Source organism: Larimichthys crocea, chromosome XIII, assembly GCF_000972845.2.
Source record: "Larimichthys crocea isolate SSNF chromosome XIII, L_crocea_2.0, whole genome shotgun sequence".
NCBI lineage: Eukaryota > Metazoa > Chordata > Actinopteri > Sciaenidae > Larimichthys > Larimichthys crocea.
In genome coordinates this window covers 7667515-7693432 of record NC_040023.1, presented here as the reverse complement: position 1 = coordinate 7693432, position 25918 = coordinate 7667515, and the positions used below count along the sequence as shown (strand labels likewise).

At 41.8% G+C, this 25918-nt stretch overlaps 2 protein-coding genes across 2 annotated transcripts; both read left to right on the top strand.

Annotated features, from left to right (window-relative positions):
* The first annotated feature begins 641 nt into the window (after positions 1–641).
* gtf2h4 (general transcription factor IIH, polypeptide 4) lies at positions 642–12484 on the top strand. Its single transcript, XM_019253519.2, has 14 exons — positions 642–776; positions 1079–1197; positions 1292–1396; positions 3931–4062; positions 4293–4478; positions 4891–4999; positions 6682–6750; positions 6867–6950; positions 7585–7765; positions 7895–8025; positions 8604–8651; positions 8770–8848; positions 10238–10299; positions 12209–12484. The coding sequence occupies exons 2-14, from the start codon at positions 1082–1084 to the stop codon at positions 12317–12319; spliced, it is 1413 nt and encodes a 470-aa protein (XP_019109064.1). The 5' UTR covers positions 642–776; positions 1079–1081; the 3' UTR covers positions 12320–12484.
* A 2861-nt stretch (positions 12485–15345) lies between these two features.
* Positions 15346–24818, top strand: sh3bp5lb (SH3-binding domain protein 5-like, b). Its single transcript, XM_010746007.3, has 6 exons — positions 15346–15908; positions 16176–16238; positions 16351–16479; positions 19738–19899; positions 22502–22675; positions 23558–24818. The coding sequence occupies exons 1-6, from the start codon at positions 15627–15629 to the stop codon at positions 24167–24169; spliced, it is 1422 nt and encodes a 473-aa protein (XP_010744309.2). The 5' UTR covers positions 15346–15626; the 3' UTR covers positions 24170–24818.
* The last annotated feature ends 1100 nt before the right edge of the window (positions 24819–25918 follow it).

The window sequence follows — 25918 nt, the reverse complement described above, 5'->3', positions numbered from 1 at the left end:
ATCAGAAGTGCCTGAGTCGGTCTCACATTCTGCCCAACTCATCCTGGTGGATCGACTTTAAACCCAAAGATAACACCACAAATACTACACACCCAGAATTAATCAAAGAGGATGTTTTTATCCATGCAGGTGTTATTGTCAACACATTCTAGTCTGGAGACACAGATGTCTGTTTACGCAGATTGAAACGTCAACGGCAAGCCATCTATTATGTCTATGAAGGCAGGAACAGGTCTCTTCGACCCTGGCCACCAGTGTTGAGATAGACTGGCACCTACTGTTCTCAACCAAAGCCAAACAACTAATACTGCTGAGGACCTCAAGACTCACACGTGACCACACGTATATTTATATGTGCATAAATATATAAGTGTAGATATGTGTGTATCAGACTCGTTAAAGGACTGGTGATGGTGCAATTGTGCAGGTGATGGAATAAATACAGTTGTTCTCTGCATGGGGTAGGTGGATATGACAGTATATACATATCTATGTACAACAGACAGGGGATAAATAAATACATTTATGCATGTATGTAAGAAAAATAAACACTTTTATTTTTCTTCATCCACATGAAGGTGGCGGTAAACTCTCCTTCAACCTGTTCAACGACCTCCATTGCAAACAGCAGAGGAACAAGAGGACCAATAAGAAAGCTCTGTTCAGGTCACATGACCCAGAAGCAGCAGAGAGAGTCAGTGCGGAGTGGCAACAATGCTGTTATTATTTAGTGACATAAAGTAACTGCACATTCAAGTTTTATAACCAGCTGCACGGTAAATTATGCTTTCTTTTTATATATATACATATATATAGGCATATGTTAATGCTCTTATTTTGACAGCTCTGTAGGTATTCGATGCATGTAATTTCAAAATAAGATGCTGCTACATTTACAATAAAGTTACAGGGTGAATACACCGAATTAAGGTGTGCGTCCTAATAATGAATACTCCTCTGTTACTTGTTATTAAATCGCTATGACCGGGTATATATGAACACATTAATGATAAGTAGCTCTATTTTTAAAGGGGATATGGTGCGTTCATGACCCCTCTCTCTCTCTGTGTGTTGGTAGATCATGAAGCTGCGTGTCCAGCTGCAGTGCAAGAACCTGCATGAATACCTCAGAGAGCTGAGCCCTGAGATCCTGGACAGACTGTACAACCATCCTGCAACATGCCTGGCTGTCTACAGGTGCGATGGGCTTGAACATGTTTCATACAGGTGTGTGTAAGGACAGGTGGACTGTGTTATATTGTGTGTTTGTTTGTTTGTTTTTTTTCTGCAGGGAGCTCCCCTCTCTGGCCAAGAACTATGTGATGCGAATGCTGTTCCTGGATCAGCCTCTCCCCCTGGCAGCGGTGGCACTGTGGGTGAAGAAAGACAGTCAGAAGTGAGTCGCTCTGTCTTCGTTACGCTTCTAGCAGTGTTGTCAGTGGTTGTAACACTTCACACACACTGACCAGCTACTTGGGAGTTTTATGCATGCACTGAACTAATGCATGTCTATTTCATTTCAACTCTATTCATGTGTACAGCAGCGTTCATGCAAACATGCAGCCCAAAAAAACAAATAAAACACAGAAATAGACAAAGAATAAATTAAATCTAGCAAAAAAATAATATCAAAGAGGACTTTATTAATCCCGTAGGGAAATTGTTTTTGTTACGCAGCTCCACAACGGTAAGTGATAGCAAAAGAAACAATAGAATAAAAATGTTCAATAGAATATAAAAGTTAAATTAAATAAAAAGCCAATAGGTAAAAACAACCATTACGTAGAAACTAAGGATCAATTCAGCAAAACATAAAAACTACCAATAAAATATTAAAACCAAATTAAAACCTATGAGGTGAATAAACACACGGGATAAAAGAAAGAAAGAAAGAAAGAAAGAAAGAAAGAAAGAAAGAAGACTGTTATAAAAATTAGGATTATACTGGGGTTCAGATGTTTTAACTTATATAGATAGTGTGTCCTGTTTTTTTTTTGTATGTCTTGCATTCTTCCCTTAGTTGGCCTCTGATTTACTGAGGCTTGCAGGGAGAGACAATTATAAATTAGTAGTACAAGGACAGGAGAGACAGGCAAGGGGAGTATCAAGTGGATATAAAATATAGTGCTAATTTCTGAGCAGAAAACCAACTAAAGGAATGTTGTGATATTATCTGTATCAGATGGGAGGTGTCCGAGACAGCCCATTTTTAAAAAAATGTATAAGAACCAACTGTTAGAGCTCCTCGAGGAGCCTTTTCTCTGTTAAACGCTCCTTCTTGTACAAGAATAATAAATCCAACTTAAACTTTGATACTTTGAATCCAGTCTTCCTTATTCAAGGGTTTTTTCTTTAAAAAAAATCCCGTAACAAAGACAAGACTTAAACACTTGGCAGTGAATGATGAGGCACCTTAAATCAAAGCCAGGCTAATTTAATTTAAGATGTCTACAGAGGTACATCCATAGCAGTTCTCTAAAAACCTCCCTAATGAATCCATCCTGTGTCAGCTGTCGTCAGCCAGAAAGATTTGTCGTTCACTCAGTAACAAGTCCCTGAATTTGGGATGCACTGATCCAGCTTTTCCTCGCTGACAGAGATTCTGCTACCTCGACTCAGGCTCAGTGTCTCCTGATACAGACCTTTTCTTCCCTAAATTTAAAATCTGTGTGCCTCACTCACTGGACTCATTTTGTTGTTGTTGTTGTTGCTGAAAGTTAATATCAAATCAAATCAGATTTTATTTGTATAGCCCAAAGTACATTTGCCTCAGAGGGCTTTACAATCTGTACATGGAGTGACACCCTCTGTCCTTAGACCCTCGGTTCCAGTGAGGAAAAACTTGACCACAAAAAACTTTAACAGGGAAAAAAGGTGGAAGAAACCTCAGGAAGACGGGGATGTGACTGCATCTTCAACCAATACCGTGCCTGACTAGGCATAACCCTGAAAGAGACAGACAGGGACAGATGTGTGAGGCCAGAGTTTGCTGCGGGACTAAAGATTAAGTCAGCAGCCGGCCATGACAGCAAGAAGGTTTCTGGTTCTCCCCTCCGGGTACTCCGGCTTCATCCTACAGTCCAAAAACATGCACTTAGTAGGTTAACTGGTGACTTGTTGTTGACTTAATGATATAAACCCCTGATAAAATCCTTAAAGTCGCTGCTCAAGACCGACCTCTTCTTGTTGGCATTCAGTTAAAGTATTCGTTCACCCCCCCCAACACTGAGGTCATTTTAAATGTGCCATATGAGAGCTTCGTAGTGTTTCTAATATTTTGTCCATCACATTTATATCAATGAGGGAACACACACACACACACACACACACACACACACACACACATACCTCTCAGTAAAATCCAAGAGCACTACAAACTCCATCCTCTAAATGACCGTTAAGTTGAATCAGCAGCTCTCTAAAACAGTTTCAGCTGGCACGGAGGTCGGATTTATTTCAGGGCTGTCGTATTGCACTGCAGTAGTTTTAGCTTTAAGTGTACCTAAAGTGGAAACTGAGTGTATAAAGAGATACCGCTCACTAATTTGCAACAGTGCCACAATGGGCTGAAACAAACAGAGAAATTGAAGGGATTGATACAGACACCTGGTCTGCGTGACTGACTAGATGTTGGCGTGCCTTTTATAAATCTTCAAGGTGATGACTGTGTCAGACAGAATGAGATCTATGCACGTGTGGGATAGTGTTCCCACCAGAATTGTATTCTTGTAAGGTGAGCACACCTCTGCAAAACTCATTAAAGTGAAAGTAACCCGCGGCTAGAACCACAAATAACCTCTCCGGGGTTAGCAGCTCATTTATCACCTATTCTGCGGGAGGAAAAACAAAAACAAACAAAGTTGCACATCTCAGAGTAATAACCAGTTCTTTTTTGTTTTTTTTGTTTTTGTCTTCGGCGTCTACCTGCAGGGATCATGATGAATGTGTCTCAGTGTTGGCAGGACTCCGCCTCTGGCACAGTCAGCAGCTGCAGGGAGGTCTGCAGGGATACGTTTTAAACCCAGTGTTCAAAGACAACCTGAGGATAGCTCTGCTCGGCGGGTACGTCTGCTCCGTTTAATCACAAGGGCTGTTTTACTAAACTGTTTGTGTGCACGCAACTGCTCGGCGGTTTGTACAGAACCAAACACTACATCCTGGTTTGTTTGTAGAAGAAGATCCAAAAGCAGCATCAATCCAAATATTTTATTTCTAAGCCAGCTAGGCACATCAGAGACTGAACTGCAGTTTGTTTTTTGAGTTAAAGACTCTTCTGCCGTGTCACTGCACAGGGGCAAAGCATGGGCGGATGAGGGCAGCAGTCTGGGTCCGGACCGCCACGCACGGGACATTGAAAGTCTCGACCGCTATGCTATGGAGCGCTGGGAGGTGATCCTGCATTTCATGGTGGGTTCTCCCAGTGCTGCAGTCAGTCAGGACCTGGCTCAGCTGCTGGTTCAAGCAGGACTCATGAAAAGGTACAGAGCACTGACACTGTGAATGAAAAACTTTTATCATTATATGTGTGCAATTTTAAAAAGCAGGACAGAGCTTCAGATGTTACACTAAACTTGACATATAGCAGCATCCAGGCCTGACACTCACACAGTGGATGTTTCTGCCTTTTTCTAATGTAACTGGTAGCCATTCATAATAAAATAGTTTGCTTAGAAGCAGTAATCTAGTCAGCCAGGCATCCTAGCGTTAGAAACTTTGATTTTAGCGGATAGATGAACTTCTTCCACCCAAAGACCAGACCAACAAATTACGGGAAAGCCAGACAGATCCAGTCTGAAGTGAGCGTGTGAACAGGAAGGAAATAAATGTGGACTACAGGTTTGAATTGTCGTTTTGTTAGAGACCGTCCTGTCATCTTCTCTCTCGTTTCAGCGAGGCAGGAGAGGCGCCGTACATCACCTCAGCTGGATTTCAGTTCCTCTTACTGGACACGGCTTCTCAGCTGTGGTACTTCACGCTGCAGTACCTCAAAACAGCTCAGGTATCATCAGCCAGTTTTTTTTCTTATCAACCATTAGGATTGTATCAAAGTTACAAGAATCAACGCTACCCGAACATCTTCAAGCAGGCGGCGCTGTAATCAGTAATGTGAGCCACTGCAGAGATTTAAAGCCTCTTTGGTTACAGTGATCCATTTCTAGGATTTCTGCTTTCTGCCAGACTCTGGTTAATGGCCTGTGTAAGCCTTATCAGAGCCGCATTTGTGGAAAAGAATCTCATTGCCCGAGTGAAATGAATACTAAATAAAAGTAAAGGGGGGACTAACTAACCGTGAAGTGCCGTAAAACTGCAGCATGGAAAAACTAAATCTGACTGAAAGAACGTTGATACGGCAGCAGGTAAATTCATCTCCGTCCTTTTTTTTGTTCTGTCAGCTCTGAAGAACCAATAATTGAAAGAGGCTTAATACAGGAACTTTCCTTCCAGCCGACACAATCACACTCGATTCTCTTCCCCCTGATGAGACCCATTTAAATATAATCACCAATCGTGTCACGTGATCCTCTTCCATCCAAAAGGCGGACATGAACAGAAGGACAAATCCAAAGAGCGCTGAAATACCGAGTAGTGCAATCAAGTGCAATGACCGCACAGTGGAATACACACCAGCGTGTTGTCAGTATTAGTGTTATACATGTGTGAAGCTTAGCTGTAGACAATTAAACTATAATTTCAATATGGAGAAATGAGAGAGTGAGAAACTTCGGAGTCGTGATCAATAATTAACTGACCTCTGATTGCGTAAAATCAGGCCTCTACATGCTACCCAGCTCCTGACACAGGCTGTGCTCATGTTGCAAGACGATTACTGTAACAAAGCAGCCTCCGGTTCTGCACTGACCTACTTGAATGTCCTCATACCGACATGTTTTACCTCCCCCAACGACGCCAGTGCAAACCAAACTTTTCTCGTCTGTTGTTCCCCGTTGGTGGAACGTCCTACCAGTTCCTACCAGATCAGGGGCGTCCCTCTCTACCTTCAAAAACCTCCTGAAGACCTCCAGCTCTTCAGAGAGGACCTAAATCTATCCCCCTCTACAACTGACTCTGTGCTAGTACTTACACTTATGCCCTTGTCACACTGTGTGTTTCCCTTTTTTTTGTAAATCGCTTTGAATAAAAGCATCAGAATGAATCGACAATTACAATTAATTTACAATTAAAACCAGTAGTTTAATCCCCAGTATGTAGCTCGGCTTGTGTCTGCGTGGGCTTCCTCCCACAGTCCAAACACATGCAGGTTAATTGGTGACTCTGGATTTCCAGTAGGTTATTGTAATTTGTCGTGAACTGTGTATGAGGAAAACTCACACAAGACCGATGGTCATTTATCCTGTTCATGTCAGGATAAATGTACATTTCAGTGTTAAACTTTTGCCTGTGAAATCCAGCAGAGGTGTTTCACATTAAAAGCCTTCTAGAGGCTCAGAGGTATTAACCTCCCCGTTCTGTTGTGAGCTCCTAATGTCCAATACATGCAGGAAATGTACGTGTAGTAAATGAAAACAGTATTTCTTCTTATTAGACTGAATTCGAGCAATTAAAGTGCAAATAATCCCACCTCCCCTTCTAAGTCTTAAGCCCTGAATTATAAGAGATCGGCGTTTATTTTTCATTAATTGAATATTTGCTTATACATATTTCATATTTTGTCTCTTGCAGTCCAGAGGGATGGACCTGGTGGAGATTTTGTCATTCTTATTCCAGCTCAGCTTCTCGACTCTGGGCAGAGTGAGTGCACAACATTTTGATGATGTTTCATCCGGTCTGTGTGTGTGTGTGTGTGGCAGTGGTCTGAGGTTTTTTTTTTAATTCCTGCTTCATCATGTGTCGCCTGTTTGCCTCAGGATTACTCGGTGGAGGGCATGAGCGAGTCGTTGCTCACCTTCTTGCAGCACCTGAGGGAGTTTGGACTGGTCTTCCAGAGGAAGGTGAGGCTTAAAAAATACAGTCAGCACCACGTTATGCACAAAACTGTACGTGCATTGCGTCAGTAAATCAAGAAAAAGATTCATTCAGCTGAAATAAAAAAGAGAGCAAATGGTTTATATGATTATATATAAGCAACATTCGGGTTAAAAAATAAGACAACATGACATTAAACGCTCATATGTAGCTGGTTTCATGAGACCATTATCAGATGCAGTGGTACGTTTTGGACTTATAAGACCAGTTTCATGACAGAGTACAGTACAAAGATTCCTAATGGACAGATACTTCTTGCCAAAGTAGTTAAACCGTTTAACTGTAGCTGCCGTTAGCTGGTTATGTCAGTAAGCCGTGCAGCTATCCGCCCATCCTATTGCCTGATCCACCAGGAGCCACATCTGGCAAGAAAACCCACCTCTGTTCCGTCAAACTGGCCTCTGTTGGTCTCTGAGGTTGTGTTCGGTCCCAGTCTGGCCGCGTTCATTAAGAAGAGGTGCAGAGTTTATTAGCTGAGGTCGGGTAGCAGTGATCAGGAGTCAAAGTTTCTTTATATGTGCATAAACTAAACAATTAGAAATATAAATTATAGTTATGACACATTGATTTTTCTGTAATTCTTCTGTCTTTTATCCCCAGAGGAAGTCGAGGCGGTACTACCCCACCAGACTGGCTATCACTCTGGCTGCAGGAGTCACTTCCTCCTCCTCCTCCTCCTCTTCTTCCACCTCTTCCTCCTCTAACTTGGCTTCCTCTGCTGGTGCTGGAGACGCAGGCTACATTGTGGTAGAAACCAATTATCGTATCTACGCCTACACAAGTATGTCTGAACACTGGAAGCTTTTTTAAAAATATATTTTACACAAGTCTGAATTCATACGATTATATCTCACATATATTAAGAGTTAAATCATTGAAACCACAACTTGCATTTGTGCATCCCTCCCAGACTCAGAACTCCAGATCGCCCTGGTGGCTCTCTTCAGTGAAATGCTGTATCGCTTCCCAAATGTAGTGGTGGCTCAAGTGACGAGGGAGTCGGTGCAGCAGGCCATCGCCAACGGCATCACCGCCCAACAGGTACTCACCAGCTGCACATGCTGTACTTCTGCAGGGGAGTTTTACTCACGGAGAGGAGGTGAAACTGTCCCGTTAGACTTCTGACAGTGATGCTGTACTTCAGATTTTCTGGACCTAGAGGCAAGAAGTTGAACGCACACAACAGATGACGAAGTTAATCTTCACTTGAAGTGAAGTGACAATCCGAGGGAGAGATGCAAACAGCACTCTGATTTAATAAATGTTAATAAATAATGCCTTGTGTGGATAGATGCACTCATTATTTTGAGAAAACGAGCTTTGTTAGCTCGATAATGGGATAATTAACTTCAGATAACGGCATTGAAATAATAATTGCAAGCGCAGCCGGCATCTGTTGCCTCGGTTACTGCTTGTGTAGTCGTCAGGTATATGCTTCTTAATTACAGCAATGAGAATATAGTAAGTGAGTAATTACACTAATTAACATATTGACTGTTTCTAGTGATTAAAAAACACATTTCAAGTTAATCAGCTGTTTCTTATTAATGAGCTTTTTACCAAAAATGTGTGAATATGTGTAATAAATCTTTTTTTTTTTTTTTTTTTAAACCATCCAGATTATCCACTTCCTGAGGACCCGAGCTCACCCTGTCATGCTCAAACAGGTACATCAATCTGTTCATCTCACATTTCATTTTAATAATAATAATGATTGATGATTAATTATTGGCTTTTTCCTGGTCTGCACGACGTCTTCACCCTCCGTCCTCCTCTGTGCTTCAGACTCCAGCTCTGCCTCCGACTATAACAGATCAGATCCGACTGTGGGAGCTCGAGAGAGATCGACTGCAGTTCACAGAGGGTGAGCGTGCTGAGGGGAAAAGCCTCAGATTAACTCATCTCCCCTGTTTTATTTTATCATTTTGTCAACACATCTTCTTGTTTTCTGATGTGCCTTGGTTCTAATTCGCCGTTTAAGCACACTGAACATTTCCTCTGTGTAATGCACTGTACATTTCCATCAGTTTAGGTCAGATTTAAGTCATAACCTGCTGAGAACACATCCTCTTTTTAACACCGGTGGCTCTAAGGGCAAAAATCTTTCACGTCAAATGCAAAACATACGTCGGTGCTGACATTTATTGACAGTAGAAAATAGTAGAAGCCATTTAAAAGAATTAAGCGGAGCAGAACGGACTGCATGTGACAAACAAAAGTCACAAAAGTCTTGAATCAAATCGATTATGTCACCTCAATTTCTGGTGGATCCTGTTAAACTTTAAAAAATGTCATTCTTCATATATATATATTTTTTTTAGGTGTTATGTTCTGACCTAAAAGTCAGAGTCATGTGAAAATATTCCCAACCATTGAACATCTGAAACACAGGATCCTTGTAACAGGAAAATCATCTTTGAGGAACACAAATATAGAAAAAATAGGAATGAATTCATTCATTCTTACTATCACACACTGAAGTCTATATTTCCCTGATATCAGACGCACAGTCGTCCACTCGTTACACTTTCCATCAGTCAACTCGGTGGAGTGGAAAGATTGGAGCGTCTGAACCCGGGCAGTGTTTAATTACAGCTGCTCCTGCTTTCTTTTATCGCTGTCACCATCTGTGAAAGTCAACATGCCCCGCACAGATCACATTAAAGGCTTCCAGCGGCTCAAAGGTCATAATCCTCCCCTTTCCTGCTGGACTTTTAATTTGAAACGTCTGTAGGGTGTAATGATATTTACCGAAGAGCGCCGAGTATGTTGTTGTTGTTGTATTGATTTGAATCGGCACTGTGAAAATGTACATTCACCATTGTGAGCCGTTATAATATTCATTAGCCATCCTTTATTAGACTTTATTAAACTCATAAGTTTAATTTGAGAATTTACTGGATTTTCAGCACCATTCAAATTATAAAAACATTTATTTATGTTTTAATAAATGTTCCAGGAGCCGTGCTGATGGATTTATCTATTGGAGAAGTTAATCTGTGCGCTGGAGTCTGAGCTCTGCGTAGAGCTGATTGATTCCTCACGCTATTTTTATTTGTCCTTCCTGAACGTGTGACTGACAGATGTTGGCTTTTTGATAGAGCATTCGGTCAATACAGCTGAGCTGTAGCTCTTGCTGTCTGACCCGCTGTACACTGTAATGGAGAAGATGAGTATCGATGTTGTTCTGGCCTTTTAACCCTCATTTATCACCTGCCTTTCTGTGTTTTGTTGATGTCCGTGTCTCCTTCAGGAGTGCTCTACAACCAGTTCCTCTCCCAGGCTGACTTTGAGGTGCTGCGAGACAGAGCTCAGGTTGGATTTTGTTTCCTATCTCCTGTAAATTAGTTTAGATTTATAAATAAATGACATTGTTTTATATCTCCGTACGCTCTACTGTCACTGCCACTGCAGGTTTATGCCTCGTTAATGCTCCAGTTGCACATTTTATTCATGAATTTTTAAGGATCGTGGCAGCAATTGTCGGAGTTTTTGCAAATTTCCAGCACTAAAATCAAACATACAGTTCAATTTATGGACTTTTGTTCACGTATTTTTGTGCACTTTTGATTTTTGGGTTGTTTTTGGTGGTTTGTGTTAGACCCCTTAGTTCCAGTGACGAGAAATCTTAAAGGTGAACTATAGTTCTTTACAACTTGGGTCTTATTTTCGTAGCTACTTAACCAACCAACCAACTTTATACTTTACAAGGTGGCTGACAGTTATCCACACGCATGCTAAAATGTACCCAAAGATGCTCAGGAAACCTGCAGAGGTATCAGGCTATTGTTTCATGAATCTCCAGAGACCCCCCGACAGGTGACACCATTCTTTGTGACCTACTCTCTTCCTGCTGTTCAGATTCAGCAGATCCTCTGCAGCATCATGTGGCCTTATATCTACATTGTGTCTGCTTAAAGGTCCAGTGTGTCCAGATTTAGGGGGCTCTGTTTCATTACCATGTTTTCATTCATGTAAAATCACCGTAAAATAAGAACAGTCCTGTTTTTGTTAGTGTTTTATACCTACAGATGTTGAACCACTTTGGTTATTTCACGTGGGAGATTTGCATCAGTGATGCGCGGGTCCATGTTTGATCGATCTGCACCGATCGACGTTTTAAACTAACCCGCACGAACTCGGACCGCAGCAAATAATTGTGAAATATTGTACCCAACCCGCTTCCTGACCCGCATTTTAAAAAGTAGTCTATACTTTCTCTACCTCCTGTAGAGCTCGTGGCATCTTCGCGCCAGTTAATCAGCCAATAAAGTCTGTGTATTTCACAGAAGATTTGGTCTACTACATAAATTACAAAACTTTACTCTGCATCTTTATTTCAAAAGACCCGACCAACCGCGACCCGAATATCATTCATCTTATATCCAAATATTGTTTGACTCGTGACCGGCTCCAGCACCAGCTCAATTTGGATCAACCCGCGCATCACTGATTTGCATATTTTGTGTTTTTTGCGGGTGTTACCCTCATTAGCTTGAAGTGGAATTAAAAAAAAATTATGTTTCATACTTTGTTGCACAAATCAGGACTTAGTAATATTCAAATCAAAATCTAATGACGGTTTAGGAGTCGCGTCTGTTGGCAGACCACTGTAAATCACTGACGGTATAAAGAATGGACAGTGTATGCGTGAGCCATCAAGAGATGCTTTGAGAGTGTTTGAGAGTCTTTCCGACTCCCGGCTATTCCACAAAATGTGGATCACTGGTGGACCTGAGGCAGGCCGAATGAAGCCTGGGTGCTCAAACAAGCTACCTGTCAATCAAAGCGTCCACGCTCTTAATTCTGCTAACTTTAAGCCTAGATTTAAAGTTGTAATAAACTTTATTTAAACACACTGTCACGGACACCGTAGTCTTGAAGCGTACGAGTCAGAGTATTCATTTCGATCCTGCAACCCTCATTTGCTCTGTTCGTTACTTTGTACATTCTAATGATCCCTGCAGGGATTGTTGAAGTCAACTAATGTAAACCAACCTTCAACTCTGGCTCTGTAAAATGATCCATCTCTTTGACCTTTCCATCACTGCTGCTCCATCACCCTTTAATGACATAATCATCAACTCCTTGCAGTTACAGCAAATCCTGTCAGATGACCTTTGTACCTCTCTAATGAATTCCCCGGCAGTGAAGTGCTGATGCTGTCCGTTGCCCCTTCCTCGGTAGCTTGCCGATGTTTAATGTAGTTGTTGTCGTCGTGCAGGGCCTGGGCTGTCTGGTGTGGCAAGACGTGGCTCACAGGGTGATGGTGGTGACACCGCAGGGACACAGCGAGGTCAAGAGGTTCTGGAAACGACAGAAGTCTCACACGTAACCGGAGGGGGAGAGACGAGAGGTGCAAGCACCATCGCAGCTGAAGAGAGTTATTCCTGTGCTGTCGCTGATTCTGTAAGAAAGTGGAGAAGATATAATTATTTTGTATGTTTGATAAAGATGTTGACGTCCATGTATCTGGATTAAAATGGTTATAAGAAGAAAACATACACGTCTGCTCATTTTACATTCAGTCATTCAGCTGATGGTTTTATCCAAAGCGACTTAAAGAAAGAGGAGGGTTTACTTGTTTTGTTGGTATTCTGTACATGAACAAGGATGGACAAAGTAGTCCACGCTGGTTTCACACTATTCTGCCGATTGATTGTTGCTGGCACCAAGAAACTGAGCAACGCACCAACAAAGGCAGAGTAGAAAAGGACAGCGATAAAATGTGGACGTAAACAATGTTGGATTTAGAAAACCAGCTTCTCAAATGTCTTCCATTGTCTTGTTTGATGGATATGTACGATGGCTTTTGTTGAGAAATGCCAAATTTAAACAGCACATTTGTTTGATTTACAACAAAACATTACGTTACTTACGAGATATCTGGAATATTGAATCTGTTGCGTAAAGGCCAAGTGGGGCTTTCATTAATTTTCCAGTGAAGTTGGGGAATTATAAAAGGTCACTTTACAGAAACTTGTCTATCATATAGACATATATAGACATAGATAGATCACATATAGATTGGCCTGCATTGGATTAAACTTTTCACCCAGTGCTGTGGCCATCCGGTCCAGACAGATGTTTCTGTTTGTCGTCTTCAAACCACATTAAAAACATCAGAAACCAAATCTCTGGATGTCTCTTACAGATTTATTCCTAGGAAATCTAAAATGAAAAGTTCATTAAGTCCACAGGGAGCTTCAAATACATACAGACCATGAACGCCACCTACAAAGTGTTCAGGTAACGAGAATAGAATACTAGCAGTGTTAAATGTTAATGTTAAAAACCACCAACATTTATCTGCTGAAGGATTTCTCTTGAGCTCACCTCAAGTCTCGACCGTGTCTCAACTGATTTGATGACAATCATAGTCCAGCATGCATCCTACACGGGGACATGACAACTCTCTCTGAGCACTTCACTACAAAAATAATGTGACATGTGTGCTCAGATAGTGCATATAGGAACATCGGGCCCTATATGCAAACCTGCTCTCTGGCACAAGAGAGATGTGAGGCTTAAAAACCTCCAGGTCCCTTTCATACACTGGGAAGACTGGATGCTTTTTCAATGAAATGGAGTGTTAATGATTTTAAATAATGTATACGTAGTTGATTCAACTTCAGCTCTTATGGAAAAATCATTCTCTATGTCTTAAAACATGTCTAGAGGGGATCTTAACATATGTATATATGTTTTACTCATGGTTGTTGTTTTTTAAATATTTATATTATATTATATTCATATATTTCTGTCGTTTTCTGTAAATAATAGTTCCCTACATCTTACACACTGAACCTGGACTTTGGTTTTTGGTGTTAAACATTTTTATAACGTCCTTCCAGATGTTTTGGGATCTTTGGACATTCCCACAGACAATAAAATACTATTTGGAACAAACATCTGGAATATTAGCAGACATATAATGAAGCCTTGAAGCTTTTAATCTTTGATTTGATGTTTTCTTTGCTTGTTCTTCAGGTTTATTGTTTAAAATGGGATTAAATGGGATACTTGTTTGATCCTATTTAAGACCTAAATCTACTTTTATACTATTTAAAGATATTCTCTGTCTTAAAACATGTCTAGAGGGGATCTTAACATATAGTAAACCTGCTCTCTGTTATGTTTTGCATGGGATCTTAACATATAGTAAACCTGCTCTCTGTTATGTTTTGCATGTTTTACTCATGGTTGTTGTTGGGTTTTTTTGTTTTTTAAAAATATATATACTATATTATATTCCATTTCTGTCATATCCTGTAAATAATAGTTCCCACACTGAACCTGGACTTTGTTTTTTTGGTGTTAAACATCCTTCCAGATGTTTTGGGATCTTTGGACATTCCCACAGACAATAAAATACTATTTGGAACAAACATCTGGAATATTAGCAGACATATAATGAAGCCTTGAAGCTTTTAATCTTTGATTTAATGTTTTCTTTGCTTGTTCTTCAGGTTTATTGTTTTGGGATCCTTGTTTGATCCCATTTAAGACCTAAATCTACTTTTATACTGTTTTTTTTTTTAACAGTAGACATGTTTAAAGACATTCTCTGTCTTAAAACATGTCTAATGGGGATCTTAACATATAGTAAACCTGCTCTCTGTTATGTTTTGCATGTTTCACTCATAGTTGTTGTTGGTTTTTTTTTAAATATTTATATATATTATATTTTATAACATCCTTCCAGATATTTTGGGATCTTTGGACATTCCCACAGACAATAAAATACTATTTGGAACAAACATCTGGAATATTAGCAGACATATAATGAAGCCTTGAAGCTTTTAATCTTTGATTTAATGTTTTCTTTGCTTGTTCTTCAGGTTTATTGTTTTGGGATCCTTGTTTGATCCCATTTAAGACCTAAATCTACTTTTATACTGTTTTTTTTTTTAACAGTAGACATGTTTAAAGACATTCTCTGTCTTAAAACATGTCTAATGGGGATCTTAACATATAGTAAACCTGCTCTCTGTTATGTTTTGCATGTTTCACTCATAGTTGTTGTTGGTTTTTTTTTAAATATTTATATATATTATATTTTATAACATCCTTCCAGATATTTTGGGATCTTTGGACATTCCCACAGACAATAAAATACTATTTGGAACAAACATCTGGAATATTAGCAGACATATAATGAAGCCTTGAAGCTTTTTATCTTTGATTTGATGTTTTCTTTGCTTGTTCTTCAGGTTTATTGTGGTGCAGTGTCTCTGTCTAAGACCTAAATCTACTTTTATACTGTTTTCACCTGGTCTGCTGGTCACAGAGTACAATTTATTACTCTAGAAAATTGCAAATAAGTGCATAAAAAACACCAGATCATAATAAAATAAGCACATATTGAAGGAAGCAGAGCAGGAAGAGTCAGGCTGCAGCGGGGTGGTGCGGGTCTGGAGCTCTGCAGCGGGTCTGGAGCTCTGCAGCGTGGATGAGCAGCAGCCAGGCTGCGCAGAGGCGACGATGAGCCGGACTCTTTATGTTGGAGACACACGGTCCCATTTCAATACTTTAAGTATTTACTGCTTTCTAAATAATAACTTGTTCCAGCAGCGTAGCCGCTGACGCCGAGTTGTCCCGGAGAGACGCGCGTTAATAACAGTAACAAGCCAAACGGACAAATGGAGCCAGGGACCTCGCGTGAAAATCCGACCGACGCGGGGTGCCCTAAACCGGCCGGCGTTCGGGAGGAGACCCCGGGGGAAGAAGCGAGAGGAGGAGGAGCAGGTAGCACCGGGATGCTGAAGCGGAGAGGAGTGGATGCAAACACCGAGGAGGTGGAGGAGGAGGAGGAGGAGGAGGAGGAGAAAGCTCCGTGTGGGGATGATGCTGATCACTGCGTTAAAGCCGGAGAGGAAGGAGATGCTGGTAAACACGAGGAGGAACTAGACCCCAGGATACAGGCATGTGGACGTGCTCACTGTGAATGAAGCAGACAGATGTGGCTTGTGTTTATGCACAAATCATGCAGGTTTATATGATCAACACAGCTGTAATAAGCATGCACATGATGGCTGCAGGCTGCTCCTTGCACAGGCTGGCACCCTGCAGCCTGGTGTAGCCTGCAGCCTGCATCTGCCCCTTATTATAAACACCTTATTATTGCTTTTTCTGCTGCATCTTTCTGATCATATTCTGTTAACATTGAGTTTTCCTCTGTGTCATTCCAGGAGGAGCTGGAGCATCTCAACCAGGCCAGTGATGAGATCAACAAGCTGGAGCTGCAGCTGGATGTGAGGCAGCTTTTGTTTGTAACAACACTGATCCACAGCCTCTGCTTTCACATCGGGGTGTCGTGTCGCTGAATGTTTCTGTGTGTGTGTTTGTGATTGTTCCCCCCTGCAGGATGCCAGGTCCAGCTACAGGAGGATTCTTACCGATTCTGCCAGGAAGCTCAACGCGCAGGGCTCTCAGCTCGGGGCGTGCATTGAGAAAGCAAGGCCCTACTATGAAGCCCGAAGACTTGCCAAAGAGGTACGTGCTGTAGCTGCACATACATATACAGATATCAGTACAAACTAGTGTAGTTCTGCAACCTCCAGAAAGGTTCTGATGTCTTGATGTAGTTTGTGCTGCTGTTTCAGGGTGTTTGTACACTCACTGATATAAATTGGGTTGACAAAGTATTACGTAACCTGACAGGAAGTAATGCAGAGTCTTTCAAACCTTTAACACCTCGTGCAGGCCTGACAACCACACACACACACACACACACACACACACACACACACACACACACACAGGGCTTACAGACATGCAAATGTGGAGTGATGGGCTGCGCCCCAAAAGCAGTTAGGGGTTCTCCAGCTACCAGTTTACACTCCCACATGTTGTCAACCATGCTGTACTTGAACTACCCACACTCTGCTGCCCTGTTGTTGTGTGTGTGTGTGTGTGTGTGTGTGTGTGTGTGTGTGTTGTATTTTCTACACCTGTGTGTTTACATCTGTACTTGCTGTACACATGCTCATGATGTGTCATATTTCCAGCTTCAAACGTGTCACTATATTAACCAGAACTTTTTTTTTGGCTGTACAGGACCCAAAGAAAAGTGTTAAAGTGTAGCCTGCATCTTAATCCATTACTGAGTATAACACAATACAATGCAACAGTTACACCAGCTACACGCTTCAAAATGGTCGATATTCTTTGTGAATATAGATCCTAAAGCTGTCTTTTATAGTCTAAAAAATAGTGCAAATGATTTCCATCCAGAGACGATGTAACCAACTGTGTAGTACTTTTTAACACAAGCTACAAAATGGTTACATAAAGTACACTTTGACAAGATACAACAGACAGACTTGCATGTGAATGTACATGTGCTACCATATGACAGACACTGACATCATCATTGTACGCTTATCTATGAGAGAGAAATAAGTCATTAAACGGTTTCATGATGCACAAATAAAAAGATGTTAGTTGCGCTCGTCTTCCTATAAGTGGACACAAACTAACTTAAATATTATAAATGTAAATTAATTTCACATATAAGGAAGGTTGTGTAGACCCCAGGAAGACTAGCAGCCACTCAGAGGAAGCTGATGGAGATCCAAATAAAAGAAAAGTAGAAAACTTTTAAACTGTTTGATCAGAAGCTGATGGGTTGCTTAGAGTTTTCCAACAGCACCTAAATGCAACATAAAATTATGGATCAGAAGAATCTCAGAACTCCAATATGCAATAAATACAACTTGCAAAAGTAAATATGCATGTATTATATGCAAATATATTCATACACATGCAAATTCTGTTAGATTTATGTATTATATCTTTGTTAAAGTTATAGGATGCATGATATAGAGTTATAATATAGAGTCAGTGTCAGAACAGTGCACAGCTGTAATGTAATCATTTCATTCACGCTGATGCATATGTAATATCTGTAATGTAAGGAGCACTGGCTGAGATTGAGCCGTTTGTCTGTAATGAGACTTAATTGATCACGTAAAGCGTTTAACCCCTTGAAGGAACGGGGGCACGGATGGCAGTCATGTTTAATCAACATGCCGAGGAGTCATCTGGAACTGTAATTGAACTAATGAAGATTAGAGTGGAGAAAGAGCGGAGGTCTAATTGATAGTAATAAAGCAAATAATAGATTATTAATCTGAACTGTTAAACACTGTCATCTGTAGTTATCAGAATGCAAATTGGAAAATGTCACTCGTGTCACGTTCGTGTGCAGATCTGCAACTCTTTGTCACCTAAAGCACAACATGTCTGAGTCCATATGATAAAAGCCGTCATCAGAAACAGTGATGCGGTCATTAATCTTTCAGCAGCGACCTTTGTTATCCTTCTCCACCCAGCCGGGCATTCCTGCTGCTTTTTCATGCAGAGATGTCGACCAGACCTTCCCGTGTGATCAAAGTAACCTTGACTCTAACAGCTTTCTCCCAAAGTAACACAGATGCACCTTCCTCCGGGTATTTGACGGAGCTCACAGAGCTGCACGTCTGGAATGACTTTGTTCTTTAATCAGCATAAACACCAGTGACACCGAGGACTTGAAGTACTTAAATAAATATGATAACTAACAGGCCAAAAGTGAGATTACGTAACTTTTGAAAGAAGTAAAAAAACAACCTTTCTCTCACAGTTTCTTTCTTCTCACAGCTGAACATTAACCTGTGAAATAAGAGAAGTCAGACTTAATTGATCCCTCACCTGGGAATATTCACTTGTCAGAGCAGCTTGTACACACAAGGTTGATAAGAAATGACTCATAAATAAGAAATATTTAGACAGAGTCACGCTGCTGTTAAAGAGTCTGACAGCTGTTGGAATGAAGGACCTGTTGTAGCACTTCTTCCTTTGTGCGCTGTGCTTAGGGAAAGTTGGAAACTTTCATTAATGAGAATGTATGGGAATAAACGGGAATAAACCGTGGATTTACAAAACTGAAGGTTGGCCTGTAAGCTATAGCGAGCATCATTTCATTGACCATTTATGAGGCTGTCTTATTATTATTGCTATATTAATTACTAAATAACTCCGAATTCCCATAAATTTCCACAATTCCCATGGAAAGTTTCTGGAAATTCCTTTGCAACCCTGGCTGTGTTCACATGAAAAGTGACGAGAAGGGTTGTAGAGAGAAGTTCAAACTCTCGACTCCTTTCTCACCTCTACACAGATGACCAGTCATGGCGTAAAGTGTCAGATTGTGAGATTTGAGAAAGTTACGTGGTCGTGGTTGGACACAGATTTCCTAAACTGACATCAGATTAGGTTGGAAGGACGGACGGGTAGCTTCTGAGACTATTCGACGATCTGATCTGCAGGGTACTTGCAGCTTTACAGTGTGACGTGTCGCAGATAATGATTATCATACTGACTGTTTCAGAGAGCTTAGAGCAGAAAAGTCTGCTGGGGTTTTTCCTGTTGAAACCACAAACCAGATACTTGACTCTCTCTAATTTAAGATGCTGCATCACTTTCCTTAACCACAGAGTATGACTGACTCACTTTCCAGTTCAATAAATGGTGCTTGTGGTGTTACAGCAGTCATATCTGTATGTCTTGCTTTTGCAGACATGGGTGATTGCTCCAGACTCCGCAGGGTTAAGTCAGCAGTTTGAATAGAAGCTCTGGGTGGCAGCTTACTGCCGTAAAGGAGCAGCTCCACTCTGCTTGCATTTTCATTGTTGTTGCAGTAGATGTTGTGATTGGTAAGAAAGTCTTTTAGCTGCTGTCTGTCTGTCTGTCCCGCCCCCCCTCCCTCAGGCCCAACAGGAGACCCAGAAGGCTGCTCTGAGATATGAGAGAGCTGTGTCCATGCATACTGCTGCCAGAGAGATGGTGTATGTGGCTGAGCAGGGACTCTTGGCAGACCGGAACACCATGGACCCAACCTGGCAGGAGATGCTCAACCACGCCACTGCCAAGGTACACACCCAGACCCGACCCTGGAATCTGTTTGTTTCTCTCTGCAGATCATAATAAAACTTATCCAAGGGACCATTTTCAGTTGTCATACCATACTGGCAAAATTAGTTGTGTATTTCTTCAACTAGTTTGACCCGTTAATTGCAGTACGTGGTGTCTTTAAGCCCCAGGCGTTGACACATGTTAAGGGATTCAGGCTTAAGACCTTAAGGGTCGATGGTCACCACATTAATTGCAAATACAGGCGAGTCTAAGTGAAACCTTCTAGGTTATGTTTAGAAAGATAGTTTCATTCAAAATCATGCTGACATTTGTAGTAATAAAGATTTCTACAACACGACACTGTGTTAATGCAGTCCAGTCAGTTTGTCCATGTGTAGGTTTCTTTTTTAGCAGCTTTCCACGTACACCATTTCCCATAAGCCAAAGATCCAGGGATTAAAGATTTCCATCTGTGCGACGGATTTCCGTCACTTTGAATTCAAAGAGGCCGCGTATGCGACCATCTGTGGCACTGGGAGTTTTCCTGGTGGGCTGCTTGTCAGTTGGGTCCCTTTGCAAGGCGAAATATAGATTTTTCTTTTTTAAATAGTCGCAGTCGATGCTCAAATAACCCAACGAGGCTGGCTCAGACGAGGTAATGACTAATCCTCTCTCCCAACCAATTACTTTTGGTTGAGTCCATTCTGACCTGAGCCCCACTCTCTGTTTGGTGGTGACTTTTGGATAGATCACACAAATATTATAAGTTCGATCCTTAAATGGGATGAAAATCTAAAAGATGCTTCGGGTTACAGTTATGAAGTGTCAGAAACAAGCTGTTTAGACAACCCCTGGGACCACTCATCCTCCTCTAAGTGTACTGATGATTAACATTCAATATTTATTTAGACTCGGGACGTGACTGGCATGTTTGAAGATCAGAGTGCTGGTGATGATGTTCACTGCGGCTTGAAAAGATTCTCCGCCAGGAAAGAAGTACCTCCTGAAATGAATATCCAGTAATCCGTCGTAGCCACAGTGAAAAGTTTGAGTAGTACGGATCAAAGAGATCCAGTCTTCTTTTCTTTCAGTATTAAACTTTAAAGGTCATTGTGCTGTTGCAATTTTAATGATTGATGGAGACTGGGAAAGGTGCCCGCAGAGTTCAGATGGAGCCGCTGCTGCGGTTCAGTCTGTTCTGCAAGTCAGGCCAGTTATCTTTGAAAGTTCTGGAATAGCATACCACAATTTAAACAGGTGAAGCGAATATATAAAAAAAAACAATGTATGCGTCCTGGTTCCTGGAGGCCACGGCCTGGTTCCTGGAGGCCACGGCTCAGTACGTTTTTGGTTCAGGCAAGATATTTTTGTTGATTATAAACTTTCTGCTCATTGGGCTTAACTTTTACCGTAAAGTTGCGGCACTCAATGCCAGAAAAGAACACATTACATCACAAACTGGGAAATAAAAACAACATAATTATGTAAGAAAACCAACATTTTTTGGGGAATTACCAGTTTGTATCTCATAATCATGGGTTTGCACTTCATGATTATGATTTTGTATCTTATAATTGACAAATAAAACAGAGAAGAGTAAGAAGATTGTGGGAGTAGGCGTAGGAGACTTTGTGAATCTCTCGATTGATCCAAAACCGTTTTCAGTCTGTCACTCCCACATTTATAGACACATGGATACCTCATTGGCTGCTGCTGTGTGTCACCTGCTGTGAGTCTGCTGTATGCAGACTTGACTACAAAACCGACTCTAACTCGCTTCATTCTGAGCCGATTTTAATGAGATTTGATTATTATTGACGTCAGATGTTGAACATGATACTGGTCACTTGTTGGAATTAAAATTAGTTACTGGTGGCGGATTTAATCAGCTCTATGCCAAAACATTAACCTATTGTAAGCTCTGATCTTTGAACGGGCAACATCAAGTGCGAATCATATAGAGGTTTCTATTACAAATGTATATTTCTACATCTCTGATTGTGTTTTAAAGTCACATGTTGCCGCCTGTCGATTTTGTAGTGAAGTCTGCATCTCTCATATCGTCAAATCCTGAATACGACATCGGTGTTTCTACATCTATGGTCACTCCAGACATTCACAGTTTAATACTGCAGTATGAAACACAACTGCAGTTAAGGAATGAAAGTGTAAGTGACTGACCAGCATCACTAATTAAATGTAAAACAGAGGTTGACCTATATGTTAGAAAAAGAAAAAGAGCACCACAATGTGTTACTAATGTAGTGGAGAACAGCCTCTCTGCTGCAGCTTTAGTACCAGTGTTGTTTTAGTGCAGGTCAATTGAAATGAAGCGGAGTGGACCAAATGTCTTCATCAGAGCCGGCTGGAAGTGCTGTGCTGTTTGGTTTGGAGTATTTCTCCGGTATAAAAGCATGAATCTCTGTGAAGCAACACCGACATGTGCTTTTCCTTTCATGACAAGTCCAAATATCAGGTGTGAAAAAAGGCCTGAGGAATGTGTTTAAATATCAGAGTCATGGAGGGCCTGTAGGCTGAAGGTAATGTGTGATTTATGAGATCCTGCCGTGTGGCTGCCGTCAGTCAAAGTCAAGTCAGGCATATTTCCTGTGCCGGGCAGGTGAACGAGGCAGAGGAGGAGCGCCTCCGCAGCGAGCGAGAGCACCAGCGAGTCACACAGCTCTGCCAAGACGCCGAGGCTCGAGTCCAGACCCTCCAGAAAGCCCTGAAGAAGGTCATCCTGAAATCCAAACCTTACTTTGAACTCAAGGCTCAGTTTAATCACATTCTGGAGGTGTGTACCAGCAGTTTCTTTTTATATTATATACAAAATAACCGATGATTTCACCTTTTTAACAAAGACTGAGCAGAAACACAGGCTCCACATGCTTATTTTTATTGATGTACCTTCAGCTGCATTGTAAACACAGAGTCTGCAAAATGTGGAAATATCTCACTTGGCCTGCAGCTTTGCAGCTCTGCTTTATGTTTCTTTATTATTTTGTGAGAGATGTGACCGAAACGCTTTGGAGAGCTTTAAAATGTTGTTTCGTGCTGACGTTCATGCAGTGTTATGTGTTCTTTTCTCTTAGAAGCTTTGTATGAACACAGTTTTTACAACGATCGAGTTTAACAATATATAACAAATGTCCTAAATAACATCAGGGCACAGAAACATTCAGCTTAATTGGAAATAAATCTAAATTCTAAATCTTAGATCTAAATCTTTTTTTTGTTCTCATCGGACTACAACATTTAAGCCGATACTGGTGTATCTGGCGAGGTCGGGCGTCATTTTATGGAGCAACCTTAGCACTTATATTTTGAATATCGATGGATCTCCTGGATTTTGGGGTAAAGCTACGACTTTCTAACGTTGCTGTTCGGTAAATTCTTAGATTTGTTGTTGTTGTTACGGACACAAATAGGTATTTAAATGTGTGTGGATGTGTACATAATCAACTGTTTTCTAACGAGTGATGCCAATGTTCTGTTTACAACTTGCTCTGCTGCCCTCAAGTGGCCACAAAATCCATTATTCCAGCTTTAAAGATCACTTCAACAGAACGTCAGTCGCTGATATTAAAGCTAAAGTTAATGGCCAACGAAAAAGCTGCTTCATTAAGTGTCAGGAGACGTTTAAATGCCTTTCTAACTTGTTGTTAACTGTTTTCAGGAGCATAAGGCTAAAGTAGTACAGCTGGAGGGGCAGGTGGCGAAAGTAAAAACGTGTTACTCGGTGGCCCTGCGGAACCTGGAACAGATCAGCGAGCAGATCCACGCACAGAGGGGGCGAATCAGGGCCAGCAGGGGCCGTCCTGCGGTCTGCGGCGGCCGGAGCTCCCCTGTAGGCGCCGAGGCTGAGGTCAGAGCTGCCGTCGGGGTTCACGTCAGCAGCTGCGCGGGAGTCGGCGGCATAGAGAGCGACTGGGCGGACGGCGAGAAAACCAGGCTGTGGGTGGAGAGGCACAGAGAGAGCGGCTGGGGTCAGAGGGAACGGCTGGAGGTGGAGCAGGCCGGCTCAGACTGCATGTCAGTCATCAGCTTGCAGACCATCGCCTCCGATCTGGAGAAGTGTGACTCGGTGGAGCACCTGGGCGACCTGAGCGACGTCGGGAGCGTGCTGGGCGAGGAGTGGGACTGCAGGAGGAAGCCCATGGAGAGGCCAGTCAGCATCGTGGTGACCGAGGAGCCCCAGCAGGAGACGGACGACCAGGAGAAGGGAGCGGTTAGCAAAGAGAAGCAGGAGAGCTTCGTCAAACAGCACCACAGAAGTGTTAGTCTATGATAGTCAGCGGGAGGAAGCTGATGAGTGTGGAGGATCACGGCGAGTGTATGATGAGGGATCAGAGAGGAAATTAGAGGGGAGAGAGAGGAAGTACCACGACTGAGAGGAGTCAGCCGAGCTGGCAGGAATATGAGATGGAGAGGCTGACAGTGATTGACACAGCGCCACACTGACAGTGCAGTTAGGGGCGGCAGGGAGGGTTGGCAGGTACATCGGCCGCACACTAATGAATCTCTACGTGACAGCAATAAACAGAGAGCAGTCCTGCAGGAGGCACTGACCTCCCCTCACATTTGTACCTTGTATGATCCGGTCTGTCGCTCCCACAGCCTGAAAAACCTCAACGGAAAGTGCATGAAACAGGCTGAGGAATCGAGGCAAACCACGCAAACACGTGCTAGAGTTTTGTGTTTCTCCGTGCTGACATGATATCGACTTATGTTCTTGCTTTATGGGTTGGACAAATGTGCTTCTTGTTCCAGTTTTGGCTTTATCTCTGCGGTTCTGGACTCCCATTTCTGCGAGTTATATAATAAGATTGGCTCCACTAAAGGGGGTTTCTTATCATTCGTGAGCAGTGAAGCACGTCCAAGGAGAAATCATGAAGCACATACGTTTGTACTGAGAAAAAAAAAAAAAAAGTTAGGAAGATCAAGTTATATTTTAAGCAACATCTCGATAAAACCCTTCAAAAGGGACTAAAAAGAAATCTTCAATGTTTTTATTTAAAATAATGTGGCCAAAACTTTATCATTGCCTTATGAAGTGAGCATAGCCATACGCGCTCAGCTGTATTTATTAACATGTAAATATGTGCATAAGATCATTAACTAAGTGCAGTTTTAAGGAGGTATTGTGAGATATTAACCATGAAATGAACTTTTCACTGACTGGTTGTCGTTGGGCCTTAAAATGTGTACCTTAAGCTTCTTTGTTGGTCTTGATCGGTCTTGGTTTTGATAGAGCAAAGCTGCTTAAATAGTTTACTTAGCTGAGGATGTAACTTTAAAAAACTCTCCAAGAGTCAAGCTTGGAGTGCATGAAAAATCTGGGACCTCTAGTTTCATGACGATGTGTTGGATCACTGCGACGCTGCTGGTTTTGAGGCTGAAAACAATAAAATAATAAGCTGTGTTTATCGTCCCACGACCAAACCATCTCAGCTGCTGATATCAGATCCATCAACCTCCAGACAAACTAATATCTACCTTCAGTAGTCCTCATTGTTTCAGTTCTTCTTAAAGGTCCAGTGTGTCGAATTTGGTGCCATCTAGTGGTGACGTTTCAGATTGTAGCCGACTGAATACCCATCACCTCTCCCTCTAGGTTCAAGGAGATACGACAGTGACCGCCAAACTTGTAGAATGTAGAGCCAGTGTTTGGTTTGTCCCTTCTGGGCTGCTGTAGAAACTCCACGGAGGAGGACCCGCTCCCTCGGCAGCAACAAAAACATAATTATTCTTGGATGAATGGATGGATAAAAACACACTTTTGATTGTTATATTTGATTTCTGTCACAGATAACACTGGACCTTTAAGTTTAACCACTTCCAGTACCTTGAGCGTGGAGGTCGTAACCCACTGCCTTGCTCAGCAGATGGGATTTGCCCATGGAACTAGAGGCCTTGGTGTCTGCTAGTGCACAGATAGCCATATCCCAAGTTATGCCTACAGAAACAGCCAAATGCTTGATGAGTTTATGATTTATTTAAAGTGCCTGTGAGTCCTAACTCTATTTACAAATACACT